General features: G+C 35.8%; 2 protein-coding genes across 4 annotated transcripts; both read right to left on the reverse strand.

Moving 5' to 3' along the window:
• Positions 1-721: 721 nt before the first annotated feature.
• si:ch73-52e5.2 (protein THEM6) lies at positions 722-3897 on the reverse strand. 3 transcript variants are annotated; one of them, XM_043216513.1, is made up of 4 exons: positions 3328-3897; positions 2410-2914; positions 1404-1550; positions 722-1320 (listed from the first exon to the last, which is right to left on the reverse strand). In XM_043216513.1, exons 1-3 carry the CDS (start codon positions 3483-3485, stop codon positions 1443-1445), a joined length of 771 nt encoding a protein of 256 aa, XP_043072448.1. In that variant the 5' UTR covers positions 3486-3897; the 3' UTR covers positions 722-1320; positions 1404-1442. The 3 variants fall into 3 exon arrangements, with proteins under 3 accessions (XP_043072448.1, XP_043072441.1, XP_043072457.1); XM_043216506.1 differs by having other exon boundaries at positions 722-1550; XM_043216522.1 differs by having other exon boundaries at positions 722-1550; positions 3324-3397.
• Positions 3898-4047: 150 nt separating this feature from the next.
• On the reverse strand, positions 4048-6795 carry them6 (thioesterase superfamily member 6). The gene is made up of 3 exons (XM_043216545.1): positions 6705-6795; positions 5038-5542; positions 4048-4288 (listed from the first exon to the last, which is right to left on the reverse strand). Coding segments are annotated over exons 1-3 (618 nt in total). The 5' UTR covers positions 6707-6795; the 3' UTR covers positions 4048-4177.
• Between the last annotated feature and the right edge of the window lie 5683 nt (positions 6796-12478).

The raw sequence follows: 12478 nt of genomic DNA on the forward strand, positions 1-12478 counted from the left end.
TTTATTTTATTAAAACATTAAAAAAATGTAATACAAGTAATATTAAGCGAAACAAATGTTAAACTAATTAATAAGTTACATGCCCAATTATATATATATATATATATATATATATATATATTTTTTTTTTTTTTTTTTTTTTTTTAATAGATTTGTAAGTATATAACATATTTAAAAAAAATATATATATATATATATATATATATATATATATATATATATATATATGTGTGTATATATATATATATGTGTATATATATATATATATATATATATACATATATATATATATATATATATATATATATATATATATATATATATATATATATATATATATATATATATATATATATATATATATATATATATATATATATATATATATATATATATATATATATATATATATATATATATATATATATATATATTTTTATTGCTCAAATATGTTTAGTAAGATTAGCACTCCTGTGCACAAAATTTGTCAGATTATTTTGCTTAAGATGCTCCGAGGAACATCTCAAGTTATACTGTTTTGTTAATGTGTCAAAAGAGGGACAAAATATAATGCCATTCTGCAATACGTTTACATTTTCAATTCAACTTTTCAGTTTGAGAGTGATATTTCAGTGTTTTGACAGCAGATGGCAGCAGGGCTGCTCTCACATGATTCAGATCCACGAACAAACCCTTCTAAAGACTCAGAAACATACAGGCATTATTTATACTGCAGGATTTTATTTCATAACGCAAGTCTTCAAGTTTCATTACAGGTGCTTAAATTACTTTACATACAGACTCTTCTCAAACAAATTATGCAAATCTCAGAAAAAAAAAAGAATTATAAATAAATACAGTGTTCCCTTTTTTATAAATAACAACAATAATAAACCGTTTCAGTCTGAAATAGGAATAAATACATTAACATATCTGACCAGCACAACAAATCAATGAGGTGATATGATAAAACAACGCTCTCGTTCCCATTCTCATCTTCCGTTTGTACTATTAAAATACTCAGTGCAAATCCTTTCGACGTGATTTTTCTTACGTTCGTGTGCGTATTTGGTCACAGGGGCGTTCAAAAGCCCCCAGCGTTCAAGTCAGTGGAGTCAAGTTTTCAACATTCGTTCATGCGCTCCGTTTCTCAACAGAGATTCATGCGCCGTGGTTTGTCAGTCATATTTCTTGCAGCTTCTGGAATGGATTTTGTTAGCACAATAATGACGCTGTAATACTTTTTTTTTAAACAAATAAAACTATACGGACGGGCTGGTGTGGTGGAGGAAACGCCGAAGCTGCCGACAGCCGCAGGTTCTGGACCAGAAAACCTATTTTGTAACTTTAAAACGGACACTTAGGGAGTTATGGTTGTAAGGTTAGCATCACGGGAAACTTACATGCAGAAGGAAGGCTTACGGTAAGAGTCTCTGAAACCATCATTTGGTCTTGTCCTCCAGTCCGCTCTCTGCTCTCAAAGCCTGACTGCTGGCAGAGATGAACCTGATCCAGTGCTGAAGATCCTCTGAAATCTCAGGGCAGTCCACCTTCAGATCAGACACATCGGGACTGTTAGACAGGAACATACTTCAAGGAAAACCAAGCTATTAGCATATGATTACCGTAATGATTTCCATGTTTGTATTAAGCCAAGAATATATCGTGGTATTACCATGATAAAAATCTAAAAAGTATTACCACAGTATTGTTTGTTAAGAATAATTATTTTTATTATTATACAACATAAAATAAACTAAGAAACTAAATACATTTCATCAAAATAAATAAATACAAATACCTAGTATAGTAGTAAAATAGCAATTTAATGATTTAAAAAAAAACATTTAACATATAATAATTAAATAATTTTTCACTGAATTAATAGGGTCTTTAGAAGGTCAAAAAATTACTTAATTCATTAGCTAATTAATTAAATAAACGGTACATTAACAATAGTAATGCATACTTTAATACATTGAATGTAAGCATGTAGAATAATTACAAGTTTATAATAATTTTTTTAATAATTCCTTTTTATGGATAAGCATATTTGTTAATACGAAAATAAATATATAAAACTGATTACAATAAAAGTTACATTTTTATTTAAATGATAAAAAAAGCACATCTAAGTGCAGTGCTAATAGTAATAATAGTAGTAATAATAATAATAATAATATTTTACACAAATGTATAAATAATACTAGGTCTTTCACATGAAAATGAACCTTTTCAGTTATAGAATGGCATGAAAATGAGTAAAAAAGTAACAAGTAAGAAATAAATAAATAAATATGAACACTGCATTACAATACTTTAGGATGTTTTCTTGCACGGTGACGGGGATTAGCATATTTTGGGCTTTGAAAAGTAAAAGTAAAAACAACTTTAACGTGATATAAATACCTTCCTCTTGCAAAGGTGATCCAGGATCCTCTGTGGGTTTCCGCGAATGACGTTCTGCCTGCACAGCATGACCGCAGAAACGAAGCCGTCTGTCTTGGACACGAACCTCTGCTCGAGGTAGAAGGACTTCTCGTCCCACGCCACGATCCGCGTGCGCAGCTCGAAGGCCTCGCCGAACGCCAGCGAGCGCCGGTAACGGATGGTGGTGGCTCCGATCAGCATGGAGGCGTCGAGCGCGCGCGCCGCCAGGAAGAGCCCGTTCCGCGTGCAGTACGCGTAGCGCGCGAAGTCGCACTCGCGCAGGTAGCGGGCGTTGTTCATGTGACACATAAAGTCCAGGTCGTGGAGGAGGACCCTTCCGTGAACCACCTGCTCCGCCAGAACATCTCGAACCGGACCCTGGAACCAGGACCTGATCACCATCCACGTCGCTCTCAAGAAGTACCAGACGTCAAAACTGCCGAACAGAAGCAGAGAGCCGGACAGAATCCACAGCAGCATGATTCTGTTACACAGCGAGGATTATTCATTATTCACATCATGAATAATTCACACAGATCACACGCAGAACTGGGTTTGCTGGGTGTCTATGGCATTAAGAGTGACCCGGCTTGCTAAAAACAACACGCAGGAGTCAGGACATCGTTGCATCTATTTTTAAAAATGTATATACAACATGTATATATTTAAAAACAGCTGTGGAAATACCTCACATCATTCATTTATATCGGAAGCAAATCAAAAATCAACGTCTAGATTAAATATCAGATGTGCATGGAGATCACAGACAAGGTCGCGCGACAAAACCTATCCCAAGTGGACCGGTTTGAGCTGTAATGCGCGGGAATTGATAAACGACGCGCGTTTGTCAGTGCTCATAATCATAATATTGTCAAATACGATATTCTTCTTACTCACGCGATTGACACCCGCAAGACACCGGCTTCACGCACTTCCGCACAGACAGAACCCGCGCTCTGATTGGCTTGACGAGGCCACGTGACTACGTCAGCAGGCCGCCATGCGAACGCCAGAATTCCATTACACTTCCGAGACACAATTTTATTTATAGACATTTGCTCTTTCGTTAAAACGGAAACTTGAAATAAAATGTATTTTGAGTCTGTCTTTTTCTATGAAAACCTAAAAACAATGGCTCCGCTGTAGGACTCGGCATTTCTTGTGGACTGAAAGACTGAACGACCCTGAACTCTATTTTATGATTTAAAATGATGACGATTGTTATTGTTTTTTAAAAGTATTAAAAAAATAATTGTTTCCCAATTCAATGTATAATGAAGCATGTTTTGTACGTTATTTAAGCAGTGATATATTATTTTGTGTATAAGTTATTACATAAATTAAGATATATATAATTATATGAACCTACAAAATCTTTTGATTTGTGCCAAAATATAAAGACAAAAGGTTATCTAAGAATAACAGGATTAGAAAATGGAACTTAAATTACACATACTGTGGCAAAATCATTTTTTATTTATTGTTATAGTTTTTCTTCTCTTTCTATTAACGCTTTACTCCAATCCAGTGGCAACAATACTTTTTTTTCGACTAATTGCTTCTACATATTCTCAGTCTTAAAGTATGGACAATACATAATGCAGTATGAAGCAAGACTTTTAGATTCTAGCAGAACTCACAGTTTTATTTTTGCATCGGAGCGTCCAAACATCTGAGACATTAATGTATGTGCATCAAAATGTGTTTGTGAACCGGTGTTTGAGAGTTCATTTAAGGCAGTGAGCCGTCATTCGTTCTTTTTATCATCGAGCTGACTTTCCCCCCTGAGGGCTTTACTGCTGGCTGAGATGAAATTGATCCAGTGCTGCAGGTCTTCGGGAACTTCGGGCACTTCAACCTACAAAATCAGATCATAAATGTCAGGCTTTAGTATTTTGAAAAAGGGAAGTAATATTCGACTGAAACAACATGGACATTTTGTACGTTTTTTTGTTAACCATTTCTTTAACCCTCGGTTTTCCTTGTTCCCAAAGTAATCTAGTAAATCTAGTTTTTAATTAAATAAATGCACTATCAATAATTCATTGAATGATTTATTATTTAATATTTTGTAAAACTTCGTATAGGGTTTCATTGCACTAAACTACGTGTACTACAAATTATTTCCATAAATTGTAGTAGATATTATGAATAACTAACAGTGTTTATATATGACTGTGTTTTTTATTTGCTTTTATATAATTTGTTTTATATGATATAATTGTGTTTTATAAAGTTATATATATATATATATATATATATATATATATATATATATATATATATATATATATATATATATATATATATACACACACACTGCTTGTGTACACACACACTTAGACTAGTTGTAATCATGTATTTTTTCAGCATTAGTTCTTGAAATTCAGAATTTTTTCAGAATTGTGAATTTCTATCATACAATTCTGCATTTATAAAGACCTCCGTAGCCTTTTTAATTCATGTCCACATTTTTTTGTGTTTAAATAGCAACTGCCACACACGTCAAAACGATTGCACCGTTCCAAACGAGTTAAATAAAAGGTAAAAAAATTCAAAATCCAATAACAGAAGACCACCGGAGAGTTAAAAGTGTTAGTGCATCACCTTTCTCTTGCACAGGTATTGCAGGATCTTGTCCGGACTGCTGCGCAGGACATTCTGTTTGCAGAACATTACAGCCGACACCATCCCATCTTTGCGAGACACAAACCTCTGCTCCAGGTAAAACGACTTCTCGTCCCAGGTAACGATTCGGCTGCGGATCTCGAACGACTCACCGACGCACAGCGGCCGCCTGTAGCGGATGGTAGTTGCCCCGACGACCATGGTGGCCCCTACAGCTCTTAAGCCCTTGAACACGCCGTTGCGGGTATACAGAGAGAAGCGGGCAAAGTCACACTCGCGCAGGTAGCGGGCATTGTTCATGTGGCAAAGGTCGACGTCATGGAGAACAACTCGTCCGCTAGAGGTCTGCTCTGCTGTGATGTCGAATACGGGTGAGAGGAACCAGGCCCGGATCAGCGCAAGCACTGCCCGTATGTAATACCACACATCCAGACTGCAGAACAGGAGTAACAACACACCCGCGATCCACAGCAGAGTGTCCTCCCTGCAATATGCACAAGTCAGTTTGAAGCCAGAATGATAGAAAGGTTTCTTAATTCACCCATGCACAAACGAAGGCCTAAAAAGCTCTTAAATGAGAGCTTAGGCTAAATGTTGCATACACTGCAAAAACAAAAATATGATTTCCGATACTTATAACTAAACATCCTTTAATCAAAGTACATTTACTTGAGACGCACAAAAATAAACGTATGAAGTCTGAGCTAAATTTAAGCGGGTTTACGCTTGAAACAAGAACAAATCCGTGTCGGCGCGAAAAGTTGCTTTCCCTTCGAATTAAGCAGACCGTTCTTGTTTTAAAACGCAAACTCACTTTTGATCAGCTTCTCATGAAACGAGACATTTCGCTTCGAGCTATTTATGAGAAACTTTATAGACTCACACTGGAAAACAAGCGAAAAGTACAGACGAGCGGCATCGCTTCGTGATCGCACGAAAGTCGCTTCCACATTTGCTGCAGAGCTAAAGCAGTTTATTTTTATTTGAAAAACTGGATTAAAGTATTGGACTTTTTTCAAACTGTGAGTGAAGAGCTACTGATACAAGACCTTTGCATCACGAGATCACATCTTCTGTTCAATTTATTTCCTAAACGTTCTTTAAATTGGACATTAAAAAAACCTGCAGAAACCCTGTATATTAAACATATGATTCTGAGATTTTCAGGGGTTCAATTTCAAGTAGAACTAGTTAGGCTGGTTTGTGAACACGTTTTAACCTCACTGATTCATTGCTTCTTTTAAAACATATAAACGTAATTAAACGTGCTGTCAGACACCAGATGTATTTAGTGGTAAAATTATAAATAAGCTAACAATAAGAGAAACGCATTTCAGCCTACAACGATTTAACGCTTGATCTAGTTTACGAATTAACATTTAATCTGCAACAGTTTAACGTAGCTGATATGTTAAAGATAAAGATTTAACGATTGCTGAATCGGTGTTTGATTTAGTTTCCACGAACTTCTGGTTCTTCTGCACAGCGGTCTCTATCACAGTTGTTGTTGTTTTTAAACAGGAACTGTTGCGACAGCTGAACAAACCTTTGAGAAACCAGTCTCGCATTTACAACAAACGATAAAATGGACTACTCGTCGGAAGTAAACTAAGTGGTGTGAACGTGTCCAACAGTTGGCTACTTACATGTCCACGCTGTGTTCCCAGTTGCCGTTTCACGTCTGCGCGTCCGGCATTCCGGCGAGCGATGACACGCCCCCTAAATACGACGTCACGCAATGCTGTTCGTTGTTACGTATTTTTTTTTTTTTTTGGTAATAATATGATATCTAAATTGAAAATGTAAATATTAAGATACATGTATTATGGAAATATTTTTAAATTATCTTTCATTTAAAATAATTAACTTTAAATATTTATATAGCATAACCTATGCACATGCATGTATATGTAAGGAAAATGTTATATTTCTATATATTTGTACATAATATAAATTATATAAAATACATATACATATAATATATATATATATATATATATATATATATATATATATATATATATATATATATATATATATAATATATTTTATAATTTGATTAATCGCATCCAAAATAATTTTTGTGTAATATATGTGTGTGTGTTTATTAATTATGTATATATATAACACTCATTTTTATAAATATTTACATGTATTTACATGTATACATTTATATAATTTATATTATGTACAAATATATATAAATATTTATAATATTTATAAAGATTTATAATTATTACAATTGTAAAAAACATTATATATATATATATATATATATATATATATATATATATATATATATATATATATATATATATATGTGTGTGTGTGTGTGTACAAATTAATTTATTCTAATTATTCTAATAATTATTAATTATCATATAATGAATCATAGAGATCCAAAAGCAATTATTCGTTCTACCATCAACATTTACAACAATTACATTATATTGTAGAATGCAGTATTTCTCTGCCTGTGTTATTTATACTGTACATTTTAGCAAATGCAGCATTCTTACAAAGGAATATAAAAAAAAACCTTGCATGTACCAAGTGTTTATACCGCATAAAATGAGTAGCATAGCTTTAGGTCTACGCTGTAATATAGCCATACCGTTTTGATGCTGACATTAATTAGAAGCTTCTTAAACGTGGATACACCTAATATATCTAGAAATGGTAGCACGCGCTGATTTGCATTTGTTTGAGAAGATCCTCGAAGGATTCATGTTGTGAATGAATGTTTATACCCAAACTATAGCAGGCTGTTTGTGTGTTTTCATATTTAATTAATGGAGCATGTGGGATGCATAAAATTAGCATGCGTTAAAGGTTCCTTGTCTTTTTATGAATTCAGGTATTCATATCTGCTGGATTGCTTCCTGCTTTGGCTGCAGTTTGTGTCCTCTGAGAAGTCCTGTAAGTCAATACGAATGATGAATTATAGGAGATTGAGCCTGGCATTGTCAGTGACGGAGAGGGATGAACAGGCCTTCACGACGTCTGAAAGAGATGGAAAATTACTGTAACCATCTTACCCCGTTCTCCTTTCACACGCGGCATTACCACATGAATTCATCAAGGCTTTAACGTGAAAATAATAGCTCTGCAGCGTGTCTGAATGTGAATGATCGGCTGAAGTTAAATGGTCTGAAATTCCAGGAAGACAGACGTCGTATCGAGAGTAAAGCATTAGTCATGACACTTCTGTGTCTCATAAACGCCGGCCTGTGATTCTGTTGAGACAGGAGAGCATTCGAAAAACAGTCGTCCATCACGCTAATGGAAATGTATTGATTGTGGTGCAATGTGTTTCTGAAATAGTAATGAGTCTATTGAGGGATCGCTGCTGAAAGGCAATGAGGAGTATTTACAGACGACTGTGTTGATGGGTTGGGAGTGTTTGCGCTGAATGAGTGGTGAAGGACATTCATTTGATTACAAATAGATGAAACACTGTACGCTTACACAAAGGCACGCAGATGAAAGTGTGCAACATTAAAGGAGTAGAAATGTACTCAGGCTATCCGAGCTGAGGATGAGTTTGTTTCTTCGTAAGAACGGGTTTAGATCCTCCGGAGTGAATGGGTGCCGTCAGAATAACATCCCAGTGATCCACAAGTAACCGCTGCAGTCCGTCAATTAATAAAGGCTACTGTGAACTGAAAAAAAGATGCATGTTTGTCAATAACAAATCCGCCATTCACTTTAAACCATAATCCATTATGACGCTTCCTTTAGTGAAAAAGACCATCCCCCGTTGTCCTCTCACAGCAAAATCCACAAACATATTTGCTATGCAGTGTTTTGGACTGTTTTCTCTCGTAAACAGTGTTTGATCCGTGTTTTTTTCTTCCTGATTCAGATGAGATAACTGGAGGAAGCAATATTATGCAGTCATGGTGGATTCGTTTTTACAAACGGGCCGCTTTTTTACTTCACAAGACGTTAAATGACGGACTGGAGTGGTGTGGATCGTTGCAGGGGGTTTTTTTATCAGCCGCTTGGACTCTCTTTATGACGGCACCCATACACTGCAGAGGGTCCAGTGGTGAGCAGCGGATGGGATGCATTTCTCCAAATCTTTTCCCACGAAGAAACAAACTCATCACGATTTCAGACAGCCTGAGCGTGAGTAAAATACTAGGGTGAACTATCGTTTCATCAGCCTCGTTCTCTGCTCATTCTTCGACCTTGATCGACAGTAACACAGAGACAGATGTCTGAATGTGTGTGTGTGTGTGTGTGTGTGTGTGTGTGTGTGATTGCCGTTCTGCTGTTTGTGCTAAAGCCCTTGTTTTCATCCCTCCCCGAGCCCCCAAAGATTAACGAAAAAGAAAACATCTGTCTATACACCATTGCTCATGTTTTCTTTCTACAATGCGACATTTTCAATGCTGTAATCCTTCAAAGCTGTTTTAGTCATGGCCCACCTCTTTCTCCAGGGTAAAAGCGTGTTCGCTTTCTCAATTCAGGGTTACAATAATCCCTACAAACCACTCTGCCTATGGACACAAAACAAATGCACAATCTCACGCGCACACTTACTCACTCACAGCTCATATAGAGACTGTTTTGTAGTTCACAGACAGCTGCTCTGTTCTCGGGCCAATCCTTGCTGTTTACAAAATGCACAACGCTGGTACAAATCCGAAAGTCCTAATAAGGTAATTGCTTTGGAACGCAGGCACAAATGTTGGACGAAAAAGTCAATTTTTAATTAACTTTAATGGATTGATGAATTTATACAATTATTAATTGTGCTGCATTAAATATTAAGTAAGTATGCATGAAATATGAGTATATTTATACCTTAATCGGATACAAATTAAATACATTAAATTAAATAAAAAAACATTAAATGGACAGAAATAACAGTAAGTCCTTTATAATGGTACAAAAGATATTCTGTCTTAAAATAAATGCTGTTTTTAAATTTTCTATAAATTATATATATATATATATATATATATATATATATATATATATATATATATATATATATATATATATATATATATATATATATATAAAATATTTGTTTTCTATAAATTATATAAATATTATATAAAGAGAGACTCAAAACTCCAGGAATATTAAGCAACACAGCTATTTTTAACATTAATAACAGTAAGAAATGCATCTTTAACATCAATACCTTTTGTAACATTAACGGTCTAACTGAATAAAAGCATTACTTTCTGTTCGATATTGTTTCAAAATGGTAGTGCAAACACAGTTTCCGTAAAACTATTAATCAGCACAATAAGCACGGTTTCTTGAGAAGCAAAAAAGCATATTAGAGTGATTTATGAAGGACCGTGTGACATTGAAGACTGGAGCAATGATGCTGAAAATTCTGCTTTGCATATTAGAAATAAATGACGTTTTGCAGTATATCAAGAAAGAAAAGTGTAATAATTTTTCTGAATATTATAGTTTTAACTGTACTATGAATAAATAAATGCAGAGTTGGTGAGCGTAAGAGACTCTTGTTCAACGGCAAGTAAGGGAAAACAAACTTAAATATAAACGCCTTGTGCTGCATTCTGTTTACCTTGGTAATTCTGGAATTTACAATTTCCAAAACCCATCTTCCGCACATCGTGCCTTTGTTGTCAGAGGTCAGAGGTCAACAAAAAAACCGTCTATCCAATTTAACGCAGCGGTTAGTCTCGGGAGAGTGCGTTTGATGTCTCAAAATAAAAAATTCAGATAAGCAGCTCTTGCTTTTGGAGCGGCGGTTGGTACAATCTGTCTAGAAAAACGAAGCTATGAACCGACGCGTGTTTATTTTGTACGTGGCGAAGCAAATCTCTCATCTTCTCCAGACGCGGGTCTCTGATGTGTAATTACTCTGATCTGGGTCGACACGGACCGGCACAGCCCTGAGGGTATTTACACGCACAGTAAATGCAAACAAATGCTACAATACATGCATCATCCCGAATGCACGCGGATCCGAAACGCATGTGAATGTGGGTCAGCTCGCCTTGATCCTCTTCTCCGCCGCTCCATCTGAGGTTAATACGTCCCATATATAAACAATACCGCATGCCATCAAAAGAGCCCAACTGGGATTACGCGCACAGGCTCCGGCTGCATTCTCCACGCGGGGGAACAAGCAGACGGGAAAAAGGCAGAGTTTCTCTTCCTTCTCGTAAACCGGTATCAGTGTCATCCCGGGATCACATCGCCATGGCGACAGTGCCATTTCTGTTTGCTGAAAACTCAACCTTCCGTCGCGCGCTGTAGTTTTGTGGATTTCAGACAAAAGGGAAATGACATCACCGAGCTTTTATTTCTGTGACAAAGTGCGGCAGTCGAGGGCACGCGTTATTGAGATGCCGGGTTATGCAGTTGACACCTGGGCGGCTATCATTTATTTCCGTCGAAAACATTCGTTAACAGCGAGGCTTGGTCCTGAAATAAATCGTGTTATTATCAGGCAGGGAGAGATGCATTATTAAAGTAGGTGACACTCGATTCGTCTTTACTAGGGGGGTGAGAGTCACCCCGGGAGCAAAGAACAAATCAGTTATTCGACACAATGCACTGTCTTTATCTGTACGGAATAAACACGCACATCGATACAAACAAATGACAGGCACAGCAAATGGATCACCTGCTTATCACTACATTCGTTTTTCTTCATGTAATTAGAGTGTATAAGACAGTAATGGCCCATGCATCCTGCCGTATTGCTCTCCTTTGCTTCCTACGTCGAGTGCTTCAATGTGCAACAGAGCCTTTCTGTGAGGGTAACTTAAAAACGACTATTCCCAGCTGATTGTTTGATTGAACTATTACATATTTTAAAGGTGTGAAGGGATGGCCTTTATGAGTGATTTGTTAGCAGAGCGAAATAGAAAAAGAGGGAAAAAATACATTGTGTTTAAAATGTAAGCCGCTCATTAACTTCGTGTTTATTGAACTGTTGCAATTTTAGATGTTCTCTCTGACTCTGAAGAACAGATGCGTTCCCAGTGGTTTGCTTTGATTTTTACTGTTTTGAACTTTACTATGGTATTACCACGTTAGTGCATGTATTTCTGAATCATAATATTCTCACTGCTAATTATGATGCACGTCGGTGCTTATTATTACTACTACATATAAAGCACATATTAATGCACGACCGTACTAAAAAAGTCGTAATTATTAGTCGATAGCAAGAGTTGGACCTTAAAATAAAGCGTGACCATTATATTTATTTTTCATATATAGATTTATTTGCATATATCACTGTTCAATAAAAGCAATTGCAGAATCGTAGTCCAATACTTATAGTCTATATCCCTAGAAACGACGCTTGTGTGGTATTGCTCAAGTATAGGCCTACTACACTGAAAAAAAAATGATTAAATTAAATTGCTGGGATTTAGTTACGAAGAAACAGCAAAGTTTTGAAGTAAAACGC

Source organism: Puntigrus tetrazona, chromosome 2 (assembly GCF_018831695.1).
Source record: "Puntigrus tetrazona isolate hp1 chromosome 2, ASM1883169v1, whole genome shotgun sequence".
NCBI lineage: Eukaryota > Metazoa > Chordata > Actinopteri > Cypriniformes > Cyprinidae > Puntigrus > Puntigrus tetrazona.